The sequence below is a fragment of the Arachis duranensis genome, chromosome 9 (genome assembly GCF_000817695.3).
Source record: "Arachis duranensis cultivar V14167 chromosome 9, aradu.V14167.gnm2.J7QH, whole genome shotgun sequence".
Classification (NCBI taxonomy): Eukaryota; Viridiplantae; Streptophyta; class Magnoliopsida; order Fabales; family Fabaceae; genus Arachis; species Arachis duranensis.
The window spans coordinates 3,702,327-3,712,557 of NC_029780.3; the positions used below are offsets into that span (position 1 = coordinate 3,702,327).

At 35.8% G+C, this 10,231-nt stretch overlaps 2 protein-coding genes across 4 annotated transcripts; one reads left to right on the plus strand and one right to left on the minus strand.

The window, feature by feature from the left end:
- LOC107464028 (pentatricopeptide repeat-containing protein At4g26680, mitochondrial) lies at positions 1-5,465 on the plus strand. Of its 3 annotated transcripts, none has more exons than XM_052254130.1 (5): positions 1-299; positions 637-786; positions 2,275-4,116; positions 4,522-4,798; positions 4,958-5,465. In XM_052254130.1, the coding sequence occupies exon 3, from the start codon at positions 2,413-2,415 to the stop codon at positions 4,105-4,107; it is 1,695 nt and encodes a 564-aa protein (XP_052110090.1). In that variant the 5' UTR covers positions 1-299; positions 637-786; positions 2,275-2,412; the 3' UTR covers positions 4,108-4,116; positions 4,522-4,798; positions 4,958-5,465. The 3 variants fall into 3 exon arrangements, with proteins under 3 accessions (XP_052110090.1, XP_052110088.1, XP_052110089.1); XM_052254128.1 differs by having other exon boundaries at positions 4,573-4,798; XM_052254129.1 differs by having other exon boundaries at positions 2,350-4,116; positions 4,573-4,798.
- A 384-nt stretch (positions 5,466-5,849) lies between these two features.
- LOC107464027 (glucose-6-phosphate 1-dehydrogenase, chloroplastic) lies at positions 5,850-9,492 on the minus strand. Its single transcript, XM_016082923.3, has 10 exons — positions 9,221-9,492; positions 8,636-8,826; positions 8,440-8,534; positions 8,222-8,336; positions 7,775-7,980; positions 7,546-7,695; positions 7,338-7,458; positions 6,941-7,170; positions 6,644-6,844; positions 5,850-6,397 (listed from the first exon to the last, which is right to left on the minus strand). The coding sequence occupies exons 1-10, from the start codon at positions 9,444-9,446 to the stop codon at positions 6,148-6,150; spliced, it is 1,785 nt and encodes a 594-aa protein (XP_015938409.1). The 5' UTR covers positions 9,447-9,492; the 3' UTR covers positions 5,850-6,147.
- Positions 9,493-10,231: the final 739 nt, after the last annotated feature.

Consider the following 10,231-nt stretch of genomic DNA (forward strand, 5'->3'; position numbering starts at 1 on the left):
AGCTTCCACTCTCACCCGCGCGCCGCCACTATCACCTGCGCGCCGCCACTCTCTCCCCGGAGATCGTCGAATCTATCAAACAGATTTCTACTCTCTCTCTCTCTCCATTTACAGGCTGTCAAAATACCCTAATTCCTAAATAAAATCAGCAGCGCAAGTTCCCTTCTCACGCTCTCAGCAGCGCCAAGTTCTCCGGCCGTCTGTCGCCTCCCGTGTCCTCGTCTTCCAGTAGTCGTCCGGTCGTCGTCGTCGCCGCCTTCCTGCGGTGCCCTCCAGTCGCCGTCATTGTCTCAGTTCCGGTAGGTCCTCTATTCCTCTACTTATATGCCAATGCCACAGTTGTTCTCTTCCTTTGTCTTTAGCCTTCTGTTTTTTTGTTTATTTTTTTTCTGTTGTGAATAATTTTTTTGATGGAGAATTTTTCTAACACAGTGCAGAGCCTATATCAGTACAAACTTGGTCTTAGATTCGTTTTCCATTTTTTTGGGGTCTATTTGATTCCATAGTCTATTTTGGTTAAGATTTTCTGTCTTTCTTGGTACATGCACTTTCCAAGTTTTTCTACGAAAGAGTTTGTTTGGTTGCTTCACATGTTAACATGACACTGACGAATTGCAACTTTTTACATTTTTGCAGTGTAGTGGAGAACCCAAAAGAATACATATGCAGGGAAGTGGACATTGTAGTTGATCATGTTGGAAATGTTTCTGCCAGTGTTGACGGGCTTATCTCTCAAACAAATGCATTTTCTGATGCTGAGTTAAGAGAATCCAATGCCTCAAACAAGTTAGTATTCTACTTGCACTTAGCTCAAATTATGCATAATTGTCTCTGCTTTTTCTTTGATTTTAGCTGTTGTTTATAGAAACTAGAGGAAAAGAATGATAGGCTGTGTTGAAATTGATCAAAACATACATTCTCCTTGCTGCTAATGGTATTATCAGCAAGTTGTCGTTACTTTCTATTGTCTTTATTGTTTTGGTGATATGTGCTCTTACTTTTTTAACATGTTGATTAGTAGTGAATTCATATTAAGGAATATTGTTGCAGCTTTTAATGACTATGTTGCTTTCAATATGATACTAACAATTTTTTAGAATGTGAATCTAAATTGATATGTTCTTCATATGTGTATTTATATAACCATGCTAGGTGTATGTCAAAATCAGCCACCAGGGTAGAATACAAATTGAAATACAAAATACACATTAAAAACGAGTTAAACTATACATGTATTTGTGTACATGGTGGTTGATTTTAATGTGCAAATAGCATTTTTGGTATTTATAATATGATCCGATAGGGCAAATTTGGATGATCTTTCATTTAGAAAGGGTAAAAAACCGGTTTTATAATGGTAAAAAGGCTAAACTAGCCTTTTAAAGTGTCAAAAATTGGTTTATAAGTTATAATTGATTTTGCATAAAACTGGTTTTTAAATGAAAAAAGCCAGTTTTTAAATGCAAAATCGATTACTTTTTTAAAACTGGTTTTCATTTTTAAAACTGCCTTACTACTTTGTAACCAGTTAATAACCAGTTTTCTTATTTAAAACTAGTTTGGTTTACTAACCTAATCCAAATTTCTGGTTAACTGAAATTAGGTTTGTTTATTTTTGGTTAACCTTAACCATGTACATCCCTATTTACAGTTTCATATATTTTCTTTCTTTTATTTATTTGTTTTTTTGGTTCATGGATGGATGGTTGATTGATGCGAGCGGAACTCCTTTGTTTTACTACTAATGATTTATTTGTTTATACCTCATCTGATAAAGTCAACATTTTCAGCTTAAGATGTATGTTGGAGAATTATTTTATTAAAATGCGATGATTATATATGTAGTTTAAAATTTTAAGAAAATGTGAATGCCCACATGCCTCATTGGGATTGATTTTGAATAAAATTTGAGGACCTGTGGTTCATTTCGTCATATTTCCATCACTTGGTATGCTTTCTCATTATTGTTGGGGAGATGCTCAGAAAAGTGGTTATTGCATCAACATTGCTGTTGTTGTGTAATGTAGGGTCGGTAGTGCTGGCATCTATATGGTTGTAGGTCTGTGTAAATGCATGTTCAGAAAACTTAGATATAAGTGTGGATGAATTTGTTTTGTTTATTCTTTTCTTTTACCAGTGATGAACTTTTTTTCACTTTGATATTTGATTTTTCCCAAGTTCTATATGTTGCTATATATGGTTATTATTATGTTTACTTGTTAGTTGTTAATTATTCATAGAAATTGACTGAATTCTTACCATTGCAATGATTAGATATTCAAAGCAATTGATGTGCCTATAGAGTGGGAAGAGCACTATGTAGAAACTGAAATTGACCTTATGACACAGATCTTTCTGACATGGTAAAGCTTGGAATCACATTGGCAAAATCGGGTTTGCTTGAAAGGGCCAATGGCCACTCCCATTGGAAAAGGGAATTGTTCATTGAACCTTTTCCTACGAAATTGGAGAAACCTTTGCTTCCATTTCCATCGATTCTCAACTTCTTCCATCGAGTCTTCTTCTCCCTTACCCTTCAAATCCATCACTTCCACTATTAGGACCAAGCCAAGTAAGAGGATTCCCAATAACAGTTCCTTCTTCATACCCATTCCTCATCAAACCATTCCTCAAGCCAAAGGCCAAGACCTTGATTTCATTAACGTTTCCCACAGCCACATAATTCACTCTCAGTGGGAAAATCTCCAACCTTTCTCACATTCCCTCACACCCTTCAGGGTCAAACACATCCTCCTCAAGCTCAAAAATGACGCCGTTCTCTCCCTCAAATTTTCCAACTGGGTCCAAAACCAAAACCCTAGTTGCCACTCCCTTGAAACACATGCCATCTTACTCCATACTCTTGCCAAAAACCGAAACTTTAGAGCCATTCAAACGCTCCTCAAGAGGATCATCGCTGATTCAGGCGCTTTGGATTTGGATTTGCCTTCTAAGCTCTTTGAATCATTGTTGTGTTCTTACCGTTTGTGTGATTCCACCCCTCTTGTTTTTGATGCGCTTTTCAAGACTTTTGCGCATTTGAATAAGATTAGGAATGCCACTAACACGTTTTGCCGCATGAAGGAGTATGGGTTCTTCCCCACTGTTGAGTCCTGCAATGCTTTCATGAGTTCTCTGATTCATTTGCAGAGGCCTGAGGTAGCTTTGTTGTTCTACTGCGAGATGCGTAGGTCTTGTGTTTCGATCAACGTATACACTGTTAACATGGTTATATGTGCTTATTGCAAGTTAGGGGAGTTGCAGAAGGGTTTTGAGGTGTTGGAGAAGATGAGGGACATGGGTTTGAGTCCAAATGTTGTGTCGTTTAATGCATTGATTTCAGGGTATTGTAATAAGGGTATGGTTAGTTTGGCATTGAAGGTTAAGTCCTTGATGGAGCATAATGGGGTGCAACCAAATGTGGTTACTTTTAACACCATCATCAATGGGTTCTGCAAGGAGAGGAAGTTGCATGAGGCTAACAAGGTTTTCAATGAGATGAAGGGTTGCAATGTGGCTGCTAATATTGTGACATACAATACTTTGATCAATGGGTATAGTTCAGTTGGGAACAGCGAAATGGGGACAAGGCTTTATGAGGAGATGAGGAGGGATGGGATTAAGGCTGATATACTGACTTATAATGCATTGATTTTGGGATTGTGTAAGGAGGGGAAAACGAAAAAGGCTGCGTATCTGGTTAAGGAACTTGATAAGGAGAACTTGGTCCCGAATGCGTCAACCTTTTCAGCACTGATCACCGGGCAGTGTGCGAGAAAGAACTCTGAGCGTGCCTTTCTTATTTATAGGAGCATGATAAGGAGTGGTTGTAATCCGAATGAGCATACGTTCAAGATGTTGATGTCTGCTTTCTTGCATAATGAAGACTTTGATGGTGCTGTGCAGGTCTTGAGGGACATGTTGGGCAGGTCGATGGCTCCTGATTCTCTTGTCTTGTCTGAGCTCTGTGGTGGACTTTGTAGGTGTGGGAGAAATCAATTGGCATCCACACTATGTAGTGAGATGGAAAATAAGCATCTATTGCCGGAAGGTTTTGACAAAGGACAGATAACCATTGATCATCCAGAGAATGAGACAAAGAACTGAACTTATCAGGTTTCTTTCCCATATGTAGTTTTCAACTATTGAAGCTGTCCAACATACATAACTTATTGGATGTGCATATCTTATTCCGAACATGAGAAAGTTCACTGTAGATAAGGTTCAATCAAACCAATATAAAAGATAACTATATCGAAATTGAGCTATATATTTTTGCTCCAATTGAGTGGTGGCACTCTTCATATTTCCTTAAGAGTGAGAAGCATACTTGTTACTTCTAATAATAGGAATTTCAGTGTCTCTCATAAGTTGCGGTAGTGTAGAACAAAATAATGCAGATTTGTGGCTCCCCAATCAGCCTCTTCTTCTTCACTTTTGTCTTTTGCTGCTTGCTTTAACCTTCTTCTAGCTTTTATCTGTTTTAGCTTATCATTATATTGTTATTCATTTTTGCTGGAGGTTCGAAACATAATATGTGAATAGGGTAAAAGGCCTTTGTACTATGGACAGGCACAAGCAGAGGATGAGATAGGGCTATTGCATAAGAACATTGTTCCTTGGCAGCCATGAGACCTACATTTGCTGCTATGTTGACGAATGATTTAACAATGGGCATGTTGAACATGATGAGTTGATACTCACATATATGATCTGTCAATTATCTATCACATGAATGGATGTGGAATAGTCTTCATGCTGCTGATGACAAATAAAGAAAGAAGTACTGCAAATTTTGGTAAGCAATAATCAAGAATGAGGCTGCTAGAATCTTATATGGTTAATTTGATTTGACTATTTTAAGTATAAAGATTTGGGTGATATTGACTATAGTCTATTAAAATTATTGTAGTTTGTAGTCTAATGTTTGAATGTGATGCAAATCATGGTATTGCAGGTTTGTGCATATTTTATGCTATGAAAGAGAAGCTTGCAATTGGAGGAGTGTGATAATAGAGCAAACGGGAGAATATTGTGAAAGTTTTGAAGGTGTCCGTTACATTCCCTGATGATGTAAGGGTATTGGGAGATAGAGGAATAGAAGCTTCCAATCCTAAATCAAGGAAAATTCCACCCCTACCTTTTCACTATAGTAGAAGAAATAAGAGAGGGTAAAATGGTAAATAATGCTTTGGGAAATATGGTTGTAACTAACTTGCGACATGGCTTGGGTAGTGAGGGAAGCATGAGAGCCGAGGCGTGAGGGTATTTGGTAACAGGTTGGAGAGAGAGAATACAGATTTTGGGAGTAAGGAGTGAGAATTAGACTAGGAGAGAGGCTGACTCTCTAATATCAGCCCCTATCTTTCATTTCTACTGTTTCATTACTTCATACTGTAATTCTGCATTTTCTAAATTCAATATGAGTACAGGAGTGAGATTTCCTTGATCCACTCCCTTGATTTTGTGAGCTGTGTGTGGGTATTTTGTGCTTGTACAGATACCAGTTTTTACAGTGTCCTCTGAACTTCAATGGATACCAGATGCTGAGATTACAATTATTTCCAATTTTTATGTACTGTCTTCATGACAGGAGTCTAAAGACTTTGTATCAAGTCACAGCTCTTTCAAAAACTATATGTTGCCATGTTTAAACAAGTTATAATTTCAATAGAGTAGTTAAATAAACGAATTTATATAATTTCATTTAAAATGATACATGAATATATACACTTTCAATTTCATCATCGTGTTATTTTACATGTAATATATTTTAAATTTTTAATGTTATATATGTTATTACTTCCTTAATATGGTTTGGAATTTTCGCTAGTTACACTATGCAGTAACTATTATTACAGTGATATTATTAAGAAATACAAGATCTAGGTGTAAATTGGCACAAAGTATAACGATTTAGATCTTCAACATTTACCAAACTATACACCAACTTGCTATCTTCAAAGCGTGGCAAGCACAAGCCATGTTACATAACAAACTATGGCATTTTTCTTTATCAAATTGCCTTCTTCAAACCAAAATTAAGGCAATCAAATCACAAAAAATCACTGTACTATAAAGAGAAAATAATGATGAATATGCGTCATTAGTTCATTACATTACATGGCTTGGTGGTCACACTAATCATTATTCTTCAATACCAAGATCACCCCATCTTACATTGTGCTTTGCAGCAAGGTAATGTGCTCCAACAGGTCCTCTACTACCATAAGGATATAGCTCTGGAGCAATCTTCTTGCTCTCAATCTCTTTGAGCAATGGGGTGAAGAGTGACCAAGCTGCATCAAGCTCATCACTTCTAATGAACAACCTTCTTTCCCCTTCTATTGCATCCAAGAGTAATCTCTCATATGCATCTGGTATTTCCCTTGGATACCTGCACAAAGTCGTTAACGTTAAACTTATAGGGATCTAATTGAAAATTTTTGTACACAGGAACTTGTTTACAAACTTTTGAACTATCAAGACTTAATTGGTTGAGTGAAAATATGTTATGCTTCCAGAAACTAACTATAACTTAATATTGTAAAAATCATCTCTAAGAAGTTTAAATCAGCAACATTACCAAATAAAGTCAATTCAGTTAACTCTAGGCAGTACATATCTTGAAAAGGTCTCATACCTTGCTCGATAAAGCAAATTTAAGTCGCTTCGATCTAGTCGCATTCCCAGACCAGGAACCTTGTTATTGATTTTCAAGTATATAGCTTCATCAGGTTGAACTCGAAGCACAAGCTCATTCGTAGTCTTGTCCAGATCAGTTCCAAAGTTCCTCTTGTACAAGTTACCTGGTACATGCCTGAATTGGACTCTGATTTCTGCACTGGATACAAATTCATGATTTTTGTAACTACTACCCAAGAAAACATGAGAAATTCAAAGGCGCAGCCGGAGCTACAGGAAGGGAAATATTTAATACCGTTTAGTATGGAGAGCCTTGCCAGCTTTCATGAGAAAAGGAACTCCATCCCATCTTGCATTGTCGATGAAAAGTGCGGCTGCTGCAAATGTTGGAGTTAGACTACCCTTTGGAACAGTAGGATCATCTGTGTAACCAGGATATGATTTCCCACCCTTGTTGTGGCCCTTATATTGACCAACAACAACATCTTCTAACTGAATTGGTCTCATTGATCTAAGAACCTTCACCTGAGTTTGAGACAACAATCTTAAGTGTAATCATTGAACAGAATTGATCAATTAATAAAGCATCATCAGCAAGTTCAAAGGTTATCAAACTCTAGAGTTTTAGTGATCTTGAATCATAAAACTTAGCTCATAAACTCAATTTTGAGGCTTAAACTTATAAGACTTACCTTTTCATTTCTGATGTCCTCAGCATCCAAGCTCACAGGAGTTTCCATTGCAAACAAGGCTAGTATTTGCAGAAGGTGATTTTGCATTATATCGCGAATGATTCCATAGTTATCAAAATAACTGGAGAAAAAAAACTAAGACAATGAAGTATGGTTTTGTTTGTAAAACACAATGAAGAAATAGGTTTTGTATGAGACTATGACTCACCCTCCTCTTCCTTCTGTTCCAAAATCCTCTGAAAATATTAGCTGCACATTTCGAATGTAGTTCCGGCACCATAGAGGTTCGAAAACAAGATTTGAAAAACGAAGCACTGATAGATTCTCCACAAGCTCCTTCCCCAAGTAATGGTCAATCCTAAATGATTTCAATTCTTACCAACTTTCATTTTTAGCTTGTAAAGGTTAGAAAGAAAAATGAAAAGAACCATATGCACCTGAATATTTGTTCTTCAGCTAGGTACTGCTTGAGACATCTTGTTAGCTCACTTGATGATTCCGAGTCGCGGCCAAATGGCTTTTCGACAATAACCCTTGTCCAGCCATTTCTTGAAGAAGCTTTGAGGCTAGCACATTTCACCACATCCACAAATATATTTGGAGGTATTGACAAATAAAATAGCCTGTTTGAATCTTTTCCACCCTGCAGTATAAAGAATTAGTCTCAAGAATAATTACTAAGCAGGAGCTTACCATCTCAGTCTAATGTTAGTTAGTATGAAGTCATTGATAGAGTTATTAGTAATCATGAAATCCCTTAAATTGTATGACACCACCTAGCAGAAGAGATTCATATTTAGGAGGTATTTAGGGGATAAGAACATTTATGTTAAAAGTTTTAAGCAAATAGCATAAAAGACAAATCATTGCTATGTTAATGTTACCTCTTTCTCTTTCAGCTTGGAATCCAAGTCTGAAAAGTCATCCTCAGAGTTATACAGACCAGAGTGGTAAAAACATCTTTTCAAGAATTGATCCATTTTATCTTCACAATTTTCCCTGCAAAGTTCAGAACCATCAATATTTACAACATGAAGAAGAACTATGGGGAAAAGTGAAAAAGGGTGAACTTGTACATGATGCTACCAAAATTAGCATTTACCTCTTGTCAATTCTACATGTTAGAGTTTTGCTAATCATGTCCCTTAGTTCTTCATCGGTCATTTTGGTCCGAGCATAACCATACACAATGAAGTTCTGCAATAAAAAACCAAAGCCTCAGAGGCAATGATCATGTCAGTTATTTAAAGTTAAGCTTTTCTTGAAACTTGAAGTAAAACTACAATGAGAAGTAGGACCTCAGGTAGCCAATCTTCATAGTAAAGAGCAAAGAGTGCCGGAAAAATCTTCTTCTTGGCAAGGTCTCCAGAAGCTCCAACAACAGTTATGCTAAGGTTGGATCCTATGCATTCTGAATTTGACAAGGGATATGATGCTTCAGTTGGTTGAGGCTTGCTATCTTCTTTGGCCAATGAACTTCCAACTACACCTGAAAATGTATGTGGATATATGATATATGATTTCAATTTAACTACACCTTTTTCAAGCTGTGAAATTTCTGCTAAAAGAATCTAATTTAACTACACCTTTTTCAAAATTAAAGTTCAGAACAAGGATATAAACAGGACCCTAAAACTTCTTTTGCAACAACTTTTGTCCAAATTCATATACTGATAAAAAACTATGACAATTTGGCATTAAAGAAAACAAGGGCCATCATAACATAGAAGATCAGCATTCAACAACTATGAGCAAAAGTTTAAATCTTGTGTGGAGCATTAAGAATATGAGAAAGATAAGCTCAACCCAAAAATCAGCAAACTTCCGGCTTCATCATAACAAGAACATCAATGAAATCAAGTGGATCACGTAAAGAAACATACCATCATGGGAAGAAACGCTATTCAGTGGATGCCCATTTGAGCATTTCAGCTGAAAAGTGTTCCTAGAATTGTTTCTTGGTTGAATGCAAGAATTCCATAAAGAATAAGAAGAATCTATGCCTCCAATTACTGCATTGAATTTACTTACAAAAAGTTGCTGTTGTTCCCTCCTTAACACACAAGATGATGTGAAAATGGTTGGAGAAGGAACAATAATATTGGCCATGAAATCTTTTCACAATACTAATGCAATGAGAAAGTTCAATCTCAGAAACTACACCTAACAAGTTTGTTGAGTTCAGTGGTTTCAGTTTATATAGTTACTCGTTAAAGAAATAAAATGGATAATATCTTTCATCTTTTTTAGTTGACATCATGCCAAATTTGCCCTTTGAGTTCATGGAACGACCAAACAAAATATAAGGTAGATGGAGGGTTACTTTGTAAAACGCATCATACAATATCCTCAACGTGAGGCCTAAGTTTTTCTTTGCAATCAATTATATTTGTAATCGTTTTTGTTTAAAGTATATAAATCTTTCTATTAGTCAACTGAAAGATCTATGTGCTTTATTTTTCAAAACTCATTTTTTCTTTTAAAATCTAATATAATTTTATAATATATTAATAAATATCTTTATTTGTTTTTATTCTCTATTCTATTTATGTTTGTTAAAAGTATTTTAAATATTAATAATAACTTTACCAAACACTTATGTGAAATTGTATTTATTAAAAAATATTTTTATTCACCAAACTTATTTCGTATAATTTTTTTTAAAAAAATAATTTTGATAAATTGCTTTTTGAAAAATCAAAATTTTATGGTGAAAATTCAGGTGCAGTCGACTCACATGAAGTTGATAGTTAACAGCTATTAAATAAAAATTTAGTCAAATCAATTAAATTATCTAACAGCCATCAGTTATCAACTTTACATCAAGTTGTCTGGATCATAAAATTTTATTAATTTAGACACCCAGTAAAAAATGAAAAGGGCAGCGAACGTGC